Source organism: Pristiophorus japonicus, unplaced genomic scaffold (genome assembly GCF_044704955.1).
Source record: "Pristiophorus japonicus isolate sPriJap1 unplaced genomic scaffold, sPriJap1.hap1 HAP1_SCAFFOLD_361, whole genome shotgun sequence".
In the NCBI taxonomy this organism is placed as follows: Eukaryota; Metazoa; Chordata; class Chondrichthyes; family Pristiophoridae; genus Pristiophorus; species Pristiophorus japonicus.
This window is the reverse complement of record NW_027253446.1, coordinates 17501-34840: the sequence shown is the minus strand read 5'-3', so window position 1 is coordinate 34840 and position 17340 is coordinate 17501. Positions and strand designations below refer to the sequence as shown.

The 17340-nt window shown below is 48.8% G+C and overlaps 1 protein-coding gene across 1 annotated transcript in view; it reads right to left on the bottom strand.

Moving 5' to 3' along the window:
• Positions 1-17340, bottom strand: part of pfas (phosphoribosylformylglycinamidine synthase) — a gene marked incomplete at its 5' end in the record, with an annotated part of 77438 nt that overhangs the window by 43512 nt on the left and 16586 nt on the right. The window contains 3 exons of the mRNA XM_070872764.1: positions 3562-3687; positions 10507-10668; positions 16948-17009. Of these exons, the coding sequence (XP_070728865.1) occupies positions 3562-3687; positions 10507-10668; positions 16948-17009 (350 nt within the window). The remainder of the gene's footprint in view (positions 1-3561; positions 3688-10506; positions 10669-16947; positions 17010-17340) is intronic.

Below are 17340 nucleotides of genomic sequence, written 5' to 3'. Positions count from 1 at the left end.
TCGGTGTTTTACAGTGAGAGGTGTGGGGTATATCAGTGTTACAGTGCAGGTGTGGGGTGTGGGGTATATCAGTGTTACAATGAGGGGTGTGGGGTGTATCGGTATTTTACAGTGAGGTATGTGGGGTGTATCAGTGTTGCAGTGAGGGGTGTGGGGTATATCAGTGTTCTTGTGAGGGGTGTGGGGTATATCAGTGTTAGTGAGTGGTGTGGAGGAAATCAGTGTGTTACAGTGAGGGGTGTGGGATATATCAATGTTACAATGATGGATGTGCAGTATATCAGTGTTACAGTGAGTGGTGGAGGGTATATCAGTGTTACAGAGATGGGGTGTGGATTATATCAGTGTGTTACAGTGAGGGGTGTGGGGTATATTAGTGTAACAGCGAGGAGTGTGGTGTATATCAGTGTGTTACATTGAGAGGTGAGGGGTATATCAGTGTTGCAGTGAGGTGTGTGGGGCGTATTATTGTTACAGTGAGGGGTGTGGGGTATATCAGTGTTACAGTGAGGCGTGTGGGGTATATCAGTGTTAGTGAGTGGTGTGGGGTATATCAGTGTTACAGTGAGGTGTGTGGGGTATATCGGTGTTACAGTGAGGGGTGTGGGATATATCAGTGTTACAGTGAGGGGTGTGGGGTCTATCAGTGTTACAGTGAGGGGTGTGGGGTCTATCAGTGTTACAGTGAGAGGTGTGGGGCATATCAGTGTTTCAGTGAGGGGTGTGGTGTATATCAGTGTTACAGTGAGGGGTGTGGGGTATATCAGTGTTACAATGAGGGGTGTGGGGTGTATCGGTGTTACAGTGAGGTGTGTGGGGTACAACTGTGTTACAGTGGCAGGTGTGGGGTATAACTGTGTTAGTGAGGGGTGTGGGGTATAACTGTGTTACAGTGAGGGGTGTGGGGTATATCAGTGTTCTAGTGAGGAGTGTGGGGTATATCAGTGTTACAGTGAGTGGTGTGGAGGAAATCAGTGTGTTACAGTGAGGGGTGTGGGATATATCAATGTTACAATGATGGATGTGCAGTATATCAGTGTTACAGTGAGAGGTGTGGGATATATCAGTGTTGTAGTGAGGGGTGTGGAGTATATCAGTGTTACGGTGAGGGGTGTGGGGTATATCAGTGTTACACTGAGGTGTCTGGGGTATATCAGTGTTACAGTGAGAGGTGTGCAGTACATCAGTGTGGTTTGGTGAGGTGTGTGGAGTATAACTGTTATAGTGAGGGGTGTAACAGTGTGTTACAGTGAGGCGTGTGAGGCATAAATATTACAGTGAGGCATAAATATTACAGTGAGGGGTGTGGGGTATATCAGTGTTACAGTGGGTGGTGTGGGGTACAACTGTGTTACAGTGAGGGGTGTGGGTTATATCAGTGTTACAGTGAGGGATGTGGAGTATATTAATGTTACGGTGAGGGGTGTGGTGTATAGCGGTGTTTTACAGTGATGTGTGTGGGATATATTAGTGTAACAGCGAGGGGTGTGGTGTATATCAGTGTGTTACAGTGAGAGGTGAGGGGTATATCAGTGTTGCACTGAGGTGTGTGGGGCGTATTATTGTTACAGTGAGGGGTGTGGGGTATATCAGTGTTACAGTGAGGCGTGTGGGGTATATCAGTGTTACAGTGAGTGGTGTGGGGTATATCAGTGTTACAGTGAGGTGTGTGGGGTTTATCAGTGTTACAGTGAGGGGTGTGGGGTATATCAGTGTTACAGTGAGGGGTGTGGGGTCTATCAGTGTTACAGTGAGAGGTGTGGGGCATATCAGTATTTCAGTGAGGGGTGTGGTGTATATCAGTGTTACAGTGAGGGGTGTGGTGTATATCCGTGTTAGTGAGGGATGTGGGGTATATCAGTGTTACAGTGAGGGGTGTGGGGTATATCAGTGTTACAGTGAGGTGTGTGAGGTGTAACTGTGTTACAGTGAGGGGTGTGGGGTATATCAGTGTTGCAGTGAGGTGTGCTGGGTATATCAGTGTTACATTGAGGGGTGTGGGGTATATCAGTGTTACAGTGAGGGGTGTGGGGTATATCAGTGTTGCAGTGAGAGGTGTGCAGTACATCAGTGTGGTTTGGTGAGGTGTGTGGAGTATAACTGTTATAGTGAGGGGTATATCAGTGTGTTACAGTGAGGCGTGTGAGGTATAAATATTACAGTGAGGGGTGTGGGGTATATTAGTGTTACAGCGAGGGGTGTGATGTATATCAGTGTGTTGCAGTGACGGGTGAGGGGTATATCAGTGTTGCAGTGAGGTGTGCGGGGTATATCAGTGTTACAGTGAGGGGTGTGGGGTATATCAGTGTTGCAGTGAGGGTGTGGGGTATATCAGTGTTCTCGTGAGGGGTGTGGGGTATAACTGTGTTACAGTGAGGGCTGTGGGGTATAACTGTGTTACAGTGAGGGCTGTGGGGTATATCAGTGTTACAGTGAGAGGTGTGCAGTACATCAGTGTGGTTTGGTGAGGTGTGTGGAGTATAACTGTTATAGTGAGGGGTATATCGATGTGTTACAGTGAGGCGTGTGAGGTATAAATATTAGAGTGAGAGATGTGAGGTATATCAGTGTGACAATGAGGAGTGTGGGGTTTGGGGTTTTTAAGTGTTACAGTGAGGGGTGTATCAGTGTGTACAGTGAGGGGTGTGGGGTATATCAGTGTTACAGTGGGGCGTGTGGGGTATATCAGTGTTACAGTGAGGGGTGTGGGGTATATCAGTGTTCCAGTGACGGGTGTGGGGTATACCTGTGTTACAGCGAGGAGTGTGGGGTACATCAGTGTTACAGTGAGGGGTGAGGGAAATTCAGTGTTACACTGAGGGGTATATCAGTGTGTTACAGTGAGGGGTGTGCGGTGTTTCAGTGTTACAGTGAGGGGTGTTGGGTATATCAATGTTTTCGTGAGCGGTGTGGGTTATATCAGTGTTCCAGTGAGGGGTGTGGGGTATAACTGTGTTGCAGTGAGGGGTGTGGGGTATATCAGTGTTACAGTTAGCGGTGTGGGGTATATCAGTGTTACAGTGAGGAGTGTGGGGTATAACTGTGTTACAGTGAGAGGTGTGGGGTATATCAGTGTTACAGTGAGGGGTGTGGGGTATATCAGTGTTACAGTGAGAGATGTGGGGTATATCATTGGGGGATGGGGGGGGGGGGGGAGGTGGGGGGGCAGGGGAAGAGAGACACAGGTGGCGGGGGGGCATCGGAGGGGAGAGATGGAACTCGGGGAAGACAGATCACATTCTTCCAACCCCCTACAAGGGACATCGTTGGAGTGGAAAAAATCCAGAAGTCACGACACTGTCACTATTCACTTCATACGTCTGCTCTGGGGGCTGAAAGGCCTGCACCTGTTCCTCTGTCACTCCCCAGTATCAGGGCCTCATGATGCAATGTATCCTCAGTTATTGACCATGTGATCTGGGTTCACGCAGCCCGCCTTGGGGAAAACTGGACGGTGAGAAGCAGCATATCTATCAACCCATCAGTCAGCGCTGGTCTAACCTCTGGCCATCGGTCAAAGGCCGGCCCCCAACCCACCGGAAGGCAAATCCTCCTCCTCACCTTCTGTGGCATTTTCCCCAGGACCCAGTCCAGCTTCAGATCCACGGGACGGGCGGCACATGGGGATGGCTGGCACTGGGGGAGATCGGCTTTCACTGAGATATCTCGATCATCAACAAGCACAATCTGTAAAACAACCAGCGTTAATATCGTGACAATAATCACCGGCCCCAGCCCGACAATCGGCCGCAACTACAATCACCGGCCCCAGCCCGACAATCGACCAAAACTACAATCACCGGCCCCAGCCCGACAATCGGCCACAACTACAATCACCGGCCCCAGCCCGACAATCAGCCACAACTACAATCACCGGCCCCAGCCCGACAATCGACCAAAACTACAATCACCGGCCCCAGCCCGACAATCGACCAAAACTACAATCACCGGCCCCAGCCCGACAATCAGCCACAACTACAATCACCGGCCCCAGCCCGACAATCGACCAAAACTACAATCACCGGCCCCAGCCCGACAATCGACCAAAACTACAATCACCGGCCCCAGCCCGACAATCGGCCACAACTACAATCACCGGCCCCAGCCCGACAATCAGCCACAACTACAATCACCGGCCCCAGCCCGACAATCGGCCACAACTACAATCACCGGCCCCAGCCCGACAATCAGCCACAACTACAATCACCGGCCCCAGCCCGACAATCGGCCACAACTACAATCACTGGCCCCAGCCCGACAATCGGCCACAACTACAATCACCGGCCCCAGCCCGACAATCGGCCATGATAGAGTATTCAAACAGCTCATTTAGACAGACTGTGAAAATTCACAGACCCCCAAATCAAGGCTGCTCTATGCAGTTCGGCATGTTGCATTAACTCATCAATCAACTTGACATTTTCGGACCTTGGGTAGTGAGCCAATAAGGTCAAAGGCGGCGAGTTCTTTTCTGTGAATTGAACCCGGTATAAAATACAGCCATTTTGACCATGTGTCTCAGTAAGACAAAGAAACTGGCAATCAGCCAGCAGCTTGTTACTCTCTGCCAAGATTAAAAAGTTAAAACTACCATTGGAGTTCGTATTTCATTGGAAATTAAGAGATCTAACAATTTTGGCGCTGCGAGCAGGGTCGCTGAGGAAAGAAACTGAATTTTGGACATCGGACCTACATATTGAGGTAAGGACTCCTCTTTTCAAAAAAAAAAGTCCTCGGTCAAAAGTCTAAATTCGCCTCTCCTTCTACGCGATTCCAAAAGCCTCCGGTTTGCGAACCCTCCGGTTGGTAGTCGGCTCGAGGTCCCATAGATGTCTAAACTTCGGCGGTGTGTTAATTAATTAATCACCGACCTATTGATTGGCTGGAAAGCCTACGACTCGAGACCCCAGTAAAGAACTCAGTATAATGGCAGCAGGAGATAAGGGCAAACAATTGCCTACAACTGTTAAAGGTGGGCAGGCACCACCTGAAGTTTAGCTAGATTTAATTCTCGAACAGTTGAAAGAATACATAGAGCAACAATTCAACTTATCTAAAACCTGTATTAAGATCGAACAAAAGTACGGAACCTCCAAAGGACAATGGTCCTTGGACGAGATTAAAAGGGTCTGGGGAAAAACGACCCGTATGAAAAATAAAGAGCGAACTAGATGGTCCCTCGCGGTTATGGGCCAGATCCGAAACCGGAATGAAATTATAATGCGTTCCCAACATGATCGAGAACTGGCCAGTACAAAGGATCAATTGCAAGCTGTTTGTGCACAGCTGCGACAGAAAAAGCTTGAACTTGAAAAGCTGGAAGCGGAAGTTAAAGATCTTAAAGGTGAAATTAAAGAATGGAAAAAATCATTAGGTCAAGAGACAGTAATAGGAAAAGGAAAATGTATTGATCAATTCCCAGGGTACCCATGTTTGGATAAATTAAAAGCGCAAACCCGAAGACACGACCGAGGAATAGATACGGATTCTGAATCCTCTGACGATACAGGGACGGAGGATGACGAATTAGGGGTGCGCTTTGCCCCGTTTAAAAAAAGACGAGTTGTAGTCAAATCAGAAGAGACTGCGGATGAGGGCGGAACCAAAAAAACAAAGAGAAGGGTGTACGAAGAATACTTAGTTCATAATCCGGCAGACCCAGAGAAAATTGATAAATGGTCCAAGGAATTGCCCAATCCAAAGAAAGGAGGAGTAAAAACGTGGGACCAATTGGACCGCTTAAGAAATATATATCAACTTCATCCCTGGGACGGAGTGCAAATTTTGACCATAATGGTGCCAAAAACACAGGGAAGAAAATTGCACGACAAGGTAGATGAACCTTTGGGGCAGAATGAGCAAGAATTAGACGCAGGATGGGAGGCGATTAAACACTGGCTGCAAGCCTTCAGTCCAGCTAAGACAGACTGGGGAAAAATTGCAGCTTGCCAACAGAAAGGAACTGAGGAGGTCCTGGAGTATGACGAGCGGTTTAGATGCACGTGGCTAGAACATTCGGGTATGAATAATACGGATGAGGAAATGGATGAACAAGCGTTTGGACCCCTGAAAGCAGCTTTCGTGGCAGGTCTAAAGCCAGAACTGTCCAAAATGCTTAAGGTAGTGTTACCGGACTGGGAAGATCGAGGAACTACCTTTGCAGCATTGGTGGATCGATGTAACCAATTAGATCGGGATATGGGAGCTAAAGTCCGAGCTGTACAGGCTATGGGATGGAAATCCCAGGATTCCGATAAACAGTTATTAGGAAAATTACCCGGAAAATGTCATTATTGTGGGAAAAAAGGTCACTGGGCCAAGACGTGCAGGGCAAAACAGAAAGGTCGTAGCTGGGGAAGAGGACACAGCCAGGGATACAATTCAGCCAACAAGCCAGGCTTGTCACAAGATAACGACCTCATAGAAGCATTTAAGCGACTGACAATACAACAACAGAAGGAGTTACTTGGGATAGCAAAAAACGATTAGAGCCCACCCTGACCCCCTCCTCGCACTAATACAACAAAGGGGAGATCGGCTATATATAACTGTGAGGGTGGGCGATAAGGATGTGGACTGTCTTTTAGACACAGGGGCAGAATTAACATGCTTACCCCTACAATATGGAGACTTTTTGTCGTTGGATGGTAGGGCACGTACAGCCTATGGAGTTGGGGGCCATAAAATGGAAATTAAAAGGACAACACCGGTACTTATAGGGCTGGGTCCACATGAACTAACCACGTCGGTCTGGATAGGCCCAGTAGATCAACCCCTTTTGGGAATGGACGTTCTAATCCAAATAGATTCATCGTTGCATTTCGAGGATGGTCGGGTGACATGGTCAATTAGAACTTTGAAGAAAGAAGAATTGAAGGAACACCCGATATGGGCTAAAGATAAGAACGATTGTGGCCTACTCCAGATGGAGCCTGCGTCATTTACAGGGACCAAGCCTCCATGCACTAAACAGTATCCCATCAGTCCAACTGCCATCGCGGGAATCTTACCGGTTATTCAGCAATTGGAGAAACAAGGGGTGCTTATTAAAATGCATAGCTCCTCCAATAGCTCCGTGTGGCCGGTACAGAAATCTAATGAGACTTGGCGTTTGACTGTCGATTATAGGAAAGCTAACCAATGTATTGATCAAAAAGCTCCTTTGGTCGCAGATCCCTCCACCATTTTTAATGCCCTCAAACCGGAACATAAATATTTCTCGGTTATAGATATGGCCAACGGATTTTGGTCGGTGCCTCTGGCACCGGAGGTTCGACAGTAGTTTGCTTTCACTGTCCAAGGACAACAGTATACTTGGACCCGGTTATCGCAGGGTTTCCACAACAGCCCTACGGTATTCCACATGGCTTTACAAAGCCATTTGCGAGAATTACCTCCCCTGTCATCCACAGTCATCCAATATGTAGACGATATCCTGCTAGCTTCAAACACGGAAGAACAGCATGAACAAGATTTACGAGCTTTGCTGGATCACCTTCGGCTGAAAGGACATAAAGCCAGCATCGACAAAGCACAAATATCCCAAGAAGAGGTTGTATACCTGGGACAAAAGATTTCACAAGGGAAGAGAGAACTTACCCACGACAGAACTGCAGCCATTTGGGCTGCTAAAAAACCCACCACTATTCAGGAACTAAGGTCTTTTTTGGGATTGTGTAACTTTGCAACAGAAATTGGATTGACTCCTTCACACAGCTTGCTCAGCCACTGAATGATATTTTAAAGGTGAAACGTGCCTCTAAAGAAGCCATCACCCTCACTAAAGAACAGCAAGAGGCCTTCCTGAGTTTGAAAAAGGCTTTTTGTTCGGCACCGGCTCTGGGAATCCCCGACAGTAGTAAGCCATTTACCCTGTTTGTCCATGAGAAAGAAGGATATATGACAGCTATACTGACACAAGAACATGGGGATCGGCAAAGACCAATTGGCTATTATTCTGCAAAACTGGATGCGGTAGCCCTCGGATGGGGAAGTTGCCTAAGGGCCATGGAAGCTACATGTCGAGCGGTAATGATCACTGCGGGTCTAGTCCTCGACCAAAAACTGATTGTCAAGTGTCCCCACACCGTACACGCTTTGCTGTCTATGAATAGAATGTCTCAGGTGACGGCAGCAAGATGGACCCGCTGGACAGCAGTTTTGGAAGCCCCTAATCTCCATATCGTCCGGGCCAGCCCGGTTAATCCCACAACTATGCTCCCGATGTCAGAATCGAGGGAGCAAGAGGGGGGAGAATGTGAAGAGCATGACTGCGCGGAGATTTTAAAAGAAACAGAAGAAGCAGCCTTAGCAGCAGAGGAGCCTCTGCATAACCCAGACCTCATCCTGTTTACAGATGGTTCCTCCTTTGTTGACAATGGTACCAGAAAAGCAGGATGGGCAGTTACAACCTTATATGAGGTAGTGGCAAAAGGATGTTTACCCTCAGGAACGTCAGCACAACAGGCCGAGTTACGGGCCCTGTCAGAAGCATGTCGAATAGCAGAAGGACAGACAGCTAATGTCTACACAGATTCGCGTTATGCTTTTGGAGTCGCTCACGACTTTGGTATGTTATGGCGGAAAAGAGGATTCCTCACTGCTGCTGGTACACCTATCCGAAATGGAAAAGAAGTCCGAGACTGACTGGAGGCCATACAATTACCTCAAGAAGTGTCCATCCTGAAGTGTAAGGCCCATACCAAGGAAAATACCACAGAAGCACAGGGAAATGCCCTAGCCGACCAGGCAGTTAAAAATGCCGCCTCACAGGGCGTTCCTCCAGAAGAACCAACACAGATGTGCAGATTGACTCAGATCAGGGAACACACTTCACAGGTGCTGTCTGCCAAGAAGTCTGTAGGTTACTGAACATTACGTGGGATTTACACTGTCCTTATCATCCACAATCATCAGGACAAGTAGAGCGAATGAATCGAACTCTGAAACAACGGCTTGCCAAATATCACCAAGAAGGAACACCATGGCCCCAGGCACTACCAATAGTGCTATGTAGCATTAGGGCAACCCCAAACAGAACTACAGGTCTAAGCCCATTTGAAATTATAACAGGAAGACCCATGTCGCTGCCAGGAACTATCGATTTACGGAAAGCTGATGTTCACTTAATGAGTGACACTTTGTTATTATACTGTCAGAACTTAACCAATGCTATTAGTTCTGTTTCCCGACAGGTATCGGCAGCTTGGGGTAATCCACCCGAAGGAAGACACGACATCATCCCGGGAGTCTGGGTGTATGTGAAAAAGTTGCATAAAGAACCTTTGGGTGCCAAGTGGGAGGGACCTTATCAAGTGTTATTGACCACCCAGGCAGCTGTTAAAGTCCAAGGAAAGAAAGCCTGGATCCACGCTTCACACGTTAAACGAGCACCCGTAACTGAAGCTGAAATCGAATAAGGACAATTACTTTTCGCGAAAATGTATAAATTTACTGTAGTATTGATTGTAGGTATTCTAGGCATAGACCTACTTCTTACTAGCCGACCCTCTGCACCAAAGGGAAATAGTAGAGTACCAAGGGAATTACATGTAAATACCTTTTACTTTTATATTGTTTGTTTATGTTGATGAAATGTTGTTGCAACCAGGCGGCTGTCCCGCAGGTGAGACATCTTGCAAGTCCCAGCAGACCGTCTGTACGTGGCACAGGGGTATGTTATGCTTAAGGAAAGGTTGTTTACTGGTTGAATTAAGATATTGATTTGGATTAAATTGGAATAAGGTTAATTAACCTACTAAAACCAGACTTCCATTGTGGCCACGATGGAACTCGGGTTGGTGTAAATTTGTGTGGAAGCTACTAGTCCGGACATGTGGCGAAACACATCAACAAATTTTAGAAGAAAACTCTATTAACATGTATGAAATTATTTTGTCGAATATTTAACCAGTGATACCTGAAGTTTTATGATTCAGTTTGTGAAAGAATCAAAGGGGGGATTGATAGAGTATTCAAACAGGCTCATTTAGACAGACTGTGAAAATTCACAAACCCCCAAGTCAAGGCTGCTACATGCAGTTCGGCATGTTGCATTAACTCATCAATCAACTTGACATTTTCGGACCTTGGGTAGTGAGCCAATAAGGTCAAAGAAGGCGAGTTCTTTTCTGTAAATTGAACCCGGTATAAAATACAGCCATTTTGACCATGTGTCTCAGTAAGACAAAGAAACTGGCAATCAGCCAGCAGCTTGTTACTCTCTGCCAAGATTAAAAAGTTAAAACTACCATCGGAGATCGTATTTCATTGGAAATTAAGAGATCTAACAGGCCACAACGACAATCACCGGCCCCAGCCCGACAATCGGCCACAACTACAATCACCGGCCCCAGCCCGACAATCGACCACAACTACAATCACCGGCCCCAGCCCGACAATCGGCCACAACTACAATCACCGGCCCCAGCCCGACAATCGGCCACAACTACAATCACCGGCCATCGAATAATATCCGCTGATCAGAACAGCTAAGAATTTCCTCACCTTTCCATCTCCCGTTATTTTACCAACAAAATCGACAGGACATTTCTCCCGAGCACAGACCGCACGGAGAAACTCAGAGTCCTTTGAGCGCATGAGAAGAGCGTTCGTCTCCTGGTACTCCGCTCCCCACAGCTCCAGCACACTCAACGTCGGATCAGCCACCTACAAACACAGTGTGCACGGTCAGGGCAATGTCTGAATCCCTGAATCACACCCCGAGTCACAGTGAACACAGTCAGGGAATGTCCCAATCCCCATACCCACCGAGTCACAGTGAGCAAGGTCAGGGAATGTCCCAATCCCCATAACCCCCGAGTCACGTGAGCACGGTCAGGGAATGTCCCAATCCCCATACCCCCCGAGTCACAGTGAGCACAGTCATGGAATGTCCCAATCCCCATAGCCCCCGAGTCACAGTGAGCACAGTCAGGGAATGTCCCAATCCCCATACCCCCCCCGAGTCACAGTGAGCACAGTCATGGAATGTCCCAATCCCCATACCCCCCCCGAGTCACAGTGAGCAAGGTCAGGGAATGTCCCAATCCCCATACCCCCCGAGTCACAGTGAGCACAGTCATGGAATGTCCCAATCCCCATAGCCCCCGAGTCAGTGAGCACAGTCAGGGAATTTCCCAATCCCCATACCCCCCGAGTCACAGTGAGCACAGTCAGGGAATGTCCCAATCCCCACACCCCCCGAGTCACAGTGAGCACAGTCATGGAATGTCCCAATCCCCATACCCCCCGAGTTACAGTGAGCAAGGTCAGGGAATGTCCCAATCCCGTCGGAGAGGCCTATAAAGGCCCAGCGGCAGCGGGAGGCGGCGGCAGTGGAGAGGCGGGAGTTCGAGGTGTGTGGAGAGGCGGGAGTTCGGGGTGTGTGGAGAGGCGGGAGTTCGGGGTGTGTGGAGAGGCGGGAGTTCGGGTGTGTGGAGAGGCGGGAGTTCGGGGTGTGTGGAGAGGCGGGAGTTCGGGGTGTGTGGAGAGGCGGGAGTTCGAGGTGTGTGGAGAGGCGGGAGTTCGAGGTGTGTGGAGAGGCGGGAGTTCGAGGTGTGTGGAGAGGCGGGAGTTCGAGGTGTGTGGAGAGGCGGGAGTTCGAGGTGTGTGGAGAGGCGGGAGTTCGAGGTGTGTGGAGAGGCGGGAGTTCGAGGTGTGTGGAGAGGCGGGAGTTCGAGGTGTGTGGAGAGGCGGGAGTTCGAGGTGTGTGGAGAGGCGGGAGTTCGAGGTGTGTGGAGAGGCGGGAGTTCGAGGTGTGTGGAGAGGCGGGAGTTCGAGGTGTGTGGAGAGGCGGGAGTTCGAGGTGTGTGGAGAGGCGGGAGTTCGAGGTGTGTGGAGAGGCGGGAGTTCGAGGTGTGTGGAGAGGCGGGAGTTCGAGGTGTGTGGCGAGGCGGGAGTTCGAGGTGTGTGGAGAGGCGGGAGTTCGAGGTGGGTGGAGAGGCGGGAGTTCGAGGTGTGTGGAGAGGCGGGAGTTCGAGGTGTGTGGAGAGGCGGGAGTTCGAGGTGTGTGGAGAGGCGGGAGTTCGAGGTGTGTGGAGAGGCGGGAGTTCGAGGTGTGTGGAGAGGCGGGAGTTCGAGGTGTGTGGAGAGGCGGGAGTTCGAGGTGTGTGGAGAGGCGGGAGTTCGAGGTGTGTGGAGAGGCGGGAGTTCGAGGTGTGTGGAGAGGCGGGAGTTCGAGGTGTGTGGAGAGGCGGGAGTTCGAGGTGTGTGGAGAGGCGGGAGTTCGAGGTGTGTGGAGAGGCGGGAGTTCGAGGTGTGTGGAGAGGCGGGAGTTCGAAGTGTGTGGAGAGGCGGGAGTTCGAGGTGTGTGGAGAGGCGGGAGTTCGAGGTGTGTGGAGAGGCGGGAGTTCGAGGTGTGTGGAGAGGCGGGAGTTCGAGGTGTGTGGTGAGACGGGAGTTCGAGGTGTGTGGAGAGACGGGAGTTCGAGGTGTGTGGCGAGACGGGAGTTCGAGGTGTGTGGACAGGGGGAGTTCGAGGTGTGTGGACAGGGGGAGTTCGAGGTGTGTGGACAGGGGGAGTTTGAGGTGTGTGGGGAGACCTATAAAGACCCGGTCGGTGCAGCTGCAGCAGGAGGGATGGCAAAAAGTAGAAAGAAATCAAAAGGTGATGTCACAGCCAAGGGGGTAAGTGATTGGCTGATGATTGGTCAGTAGTTTTTCTTTTTCTTTTCTTTATCAGTAAGTAACATTTAGCATTGTTGTTGCCAAATTAAGTGTATCGAAGGGTTAAGTCATGGCAGGACAGCTGGGACACGAGTTAGGCTCCTCCTGTACTATGTGGGAAGTCAGGGACGCTTCCGGTGTCCCTGACGACTACGTGTGCGGGAAGTGTATCCGCCTCCAGCTCCTGACAGACCGCATAGCGGCATTGGAGCTGCGGGTGGATTCACTCTAGAGCATGCACAATGCGGAGAATGACGTGAATAGCACGTTTAGCGAGTTGGTCTCACCGTAGCCAGATAGTAAATGGGTGACCAACGGGAAGAGCAGTGCAAGGAAGGTAGTGCAGGGGTCCCCTGCGGTCACCCCCCTGCAAAACAGATACACTGCTTTGGGGAATGAATTATCAGGGGAGGACAGCAGCAGCCAAGTTCATGGCACCGTGAGTGGCTCTGCTGCACAGGAGGGCAGGAAAAAGAGTGAAAGAGCTACAGTGATAGGGGATTCGATTGTAAGGGGAATAGATAGGCGTTTCTGCGGCCGCAACCGAGACTCTAGGATGGTATGTTGCCTCCCTGGTGCAAGGGTCAAGGATGTCTCGGAGTGGGTGCAGGACATTCTGAAAAGGGAGGGTGAACAGCCAGTTGTCGTGGTGCATGTAGGTACTGACAATATAGGTAAAGAACGGGATGAGGTCCTACGAGACAAATTTAGGGAGCTAGCAGCTAAATTAAAAAGTCGGACCTCAAAAGTAGTCATCTCAGGATTTCTACCAGTGCCACGTGCTAGTCAGAGTAGGAATCGCAGGACAGCCCAGATGAATACGTGGCTTGACGAGTGGTGCAAAAGGGAGGGATTCAAATTCCTGGGAGATTAGATGCGGTTCTGGGGGAGGTGGGACCAGTACAAACCGGACGGTCTGCACCTGGGCAGGACCGGAACCAATGTCCAAGGGGGAGTGTTTGCTAGTGCTGTTGGGGAGGAGTTAAACTAACATGGCAGGGGGATGGGAACCTTTGCAGGGAGACAGAGGGAAATAAAATGGAGGCAGAAGCAAAAGATAGAAAGGAGAATAGTAAAAGTGGAGGGCAAAGGAACCAAAGGCAAAAAACAAAAAGGGCCACATTACAGAAAAATTCTAAAAGGGGCAAAGTGTGTTAAAAAGACAAGTCTGAAGACTCTGTGCCTCACTGAGAGGAGTATTCGGAATAAGGTGGACGAATTAACTGCGCTCACAGCAGTTAACGGATATGATGTAATTGGAATCACGGAGACATGGCTCCAGGGTGACCAAGGCTGGGAACTCAACATCCAGGGGTATTCAACATTTAGGAAGGATAGGCAGAGAGGAAAAGGAGGCGGGGTGGCATTGCTGGTTAAAGAGGAAATTAATGCAATTGTAAGGAGGGACATTAGCCTGGATGATGTGGAATCGGAATGGGTGGAGCTGTGGAATACCAAAGGGCAGAAAACGCGAATGGGAGTTGTGTACAGACCACCAAATAGTAGTAGTGAGGTTGGGGACAGCATCAAACAAGAAATAAGGGATGTGTGCAATAAAGGTACAGCAGTTATCATGGGCGACTTCAATCTACATATTGATTGGGCTAACCAAACTGGTAGCAATGCGGTGGAGGAGGATTTCCTGGAGTGCATTAAGGATGGTTTTCGAGACCAATATGTCGAGGAACCAACTTGAGAGCTGGCCATCCTAGACTGGGTGATGTGTAATGAGAAGGGACTAATTAGCAATTTTGTTGTGCGAGGCCCCTTGGGGAAGAGTGACCATAATATGGTAGAATTCTTTATTAAGATGGAGAGTGACACAGTTAATTCGGAAACTAGGGTCCTGAACTTAATGAAAGGTAACTTCGACGGTATGAGGCGTGAATTGGCTAGAATAGACTGGCAAAGGATACTTAAAGGGTTAACGGTGGATAAGCAATGGCAAACATTTAAAGATCACATGGATGAACTTCAGCAATTGTACATCCCTGTATGGAGTAAAAATAAAACGGGGAAGGTGGCTCAACCGTGGCTAACAAGGGAAATTAAGGATAGTATTAAAACCAAGAAAGAGGCATATAAGTTGGCCAGAAAAAGTAACAAACCTGAGGACTGGGAGAAATTTAGAATTCAACAGAGGAGGACTAAGGGTTTAATTAAGAGGGGGAAAATAGAGTACATGAGGAAGCTTGCAGGGAACATAAAGACTGACTGCAAAAGCTTCTATAACTTTGTGAAGAGAAAAAAATTAGTGAAGACAAACGTAGGTCCCTTGCAATCGGATTCAGGTGAATTTATAATGGGAAACAAATAAATGGCAGACCAATTGAACAAATACTTTGGTTGTCTTCACGAAGGAAGACACAAATAACCTTCCGGAAATACTAGGGGACACAGGGTCTAGTGAGAAGGAGGAACTGAAGGATATCCTTATTAGGCGGGAAATTGTGTTAGGGAAATTGATGGGATTGAAGGCCGATAAATCCCCGGGGCCTGATAGTCTGCATCCCAGAGTACTTCAGGAAGTGGCTCTAGAAATAATGGATGCATTGGTGATCATTTTCCAACAGCCTAACGACTCTGGATCAGTTCCTATGGACTGGAGGATAGCTAATGTAACACCACTTTTTAAAAAAGGAGGGAGAGAGAAAACGGGTAATTATAGACTGGTTCGCCTGACATCAGTAGTGGGGAAAATGTTGGAATCAATCATTAAGGATGAAATAGCAGCGCATTTGGAAAGCAGGGGCAGGATCGGACCGAGTCAGCATGGATTTATGAAAGGGAAATCAGGCTTGACGAATCTTCTGGAATTTTTTGAGGATGTAACTAACAGAGTGGACAAGGGAGAACCAGTGGATGTGGTGTACTTGGACATTCAAAAGGCTTTTGACAAGGTCCCACACAAGAGATTGGTGTGCAAAATCAAAGCGCATGGTATTGGGGGTAATGTACTGACGTGGATAGAGAACTGGTTGGCAGACAGGATGCAGAGAGTCGGGATAAACGGGTCCTTTTCAGAATGGCAGGCAGTGACTAGTGGAGTGCCGCAGGGCTCAGTGCTGGGACCCCAGCTCTTTACAACATACATTAACGATTTGGATGAAGGAATTGAGTGTAATATCTCCCAAGTTTGCAGATGACACTAAACTGGGTGGCGGTGTGAGTTGTGAGGTGGACGCTAAGAGGCTACAGGGTGATTTGGACAGGTTAGGTGAGTGGGCAAATGCATGGCAGATGCAGTATAATGTGGATAAATGTGAGATTATCCATTTTAGGGGCAAAAACACAATGGCAGAATATTATCTGAATGGCGGCAGATTAGGAAAAGGGGAGGTGCAACAAGGCCTGGGTGTCATGGTTCATCAGTCATTGAAGGTTGGCATGCAGGTACAGTAGGCAGTGAAGAAGGCAAATGGTATGTTGGCCTTCATAGCTAGGGGATTTGAGTATAGGAGCAGGGAGGTCTTACTGCAGTTGTAAAGGGCCTTAGTGAGGCTTCACCTGGAAAATTGTTTACAGTTTTGGTCTCCTAATCTGAGGAAGGACGTTCTTGCTATTGAGGGAGTGCAGCGAAGGTTCACCAGACTAATTCCAGGGATGGCTGGACTGTCATATGAGGAGAGACTGTATCAACTGGGCCTTTATTCACTCAAGTTTCGAAGGATGAGAGGGGATCTGATAGAAACGTATAAGATTCTGACGGGACTGGACAGGTTAGATGCGGGAAGAATATTCCCGATGTTGGGGAAGTCCAGAACCAGGGGACATAGTCTTAGGATAAGGGTTGGCCATTTAGGACTGAGATGAGGAGAAACTTCTTCACTCAGAGAGTTGTTAACCTGTGGAATTCCTTGCCACAGAGAGTTGTTGATGCCAGTTCATTGGATATATTCAAGAGGGAGTTAGATATGGCCCTTACGGCAAAGAGGATCAAGGGGTATGGAGAGAAAGCAGGAAAGGGGTACTGAGGGAATGATCAGGCATGATCTTATTGAATGGTGGTGCAGGCTCGAATGGCCTACTCCTGCACCTATTTTCGATGTTTCTATGTTTCCCCACACACCCCGAGTCACAGTGAGCAGTCAGGGAATGTCCCAATCCCCACACCCACCGAGTCACAGTGAGCACAATCAGGGAATGTCCCACACCCGCCGAGTCACAGTGTGCACGGTCAGGCAATGTCTGAACCTGTGATTCTCACACACCTCAGTCCTGTGAAGCCTGCACACGATGCGATGATACCAAGGCTGACATATTGTGTTCAATTGTTCGTACCTTGAATTTGCTGGTGTAAATCGTGGCACCTGCCGGCTCGCTCAACTCCTTCAGCACATTACCTAACGGGCAGAAAAGAACACTCAGATCCACACCTTAGATAAAGTGTTGATAAATTCTCCAAACAACCGACTCCAGAACAGAATCCCAATGGACCCAAACCTTTTCCCATTCACTGCCATGGTACACAATCCCAATGGACCCAAACCCCTTCCCATTCACTCTCACTGTACAGGGATCCCAATGGACACAAACCCCTTCCCATTCACTCCCACGGTACACAATCCCAATGGACCCAAACCTTTTCCCATTCACTCCCACGGTACACAATCCCAATGGACCCAAACCCCTTCCCATTCACTCCCACTGTACACGATCCCAATTGATACAAAC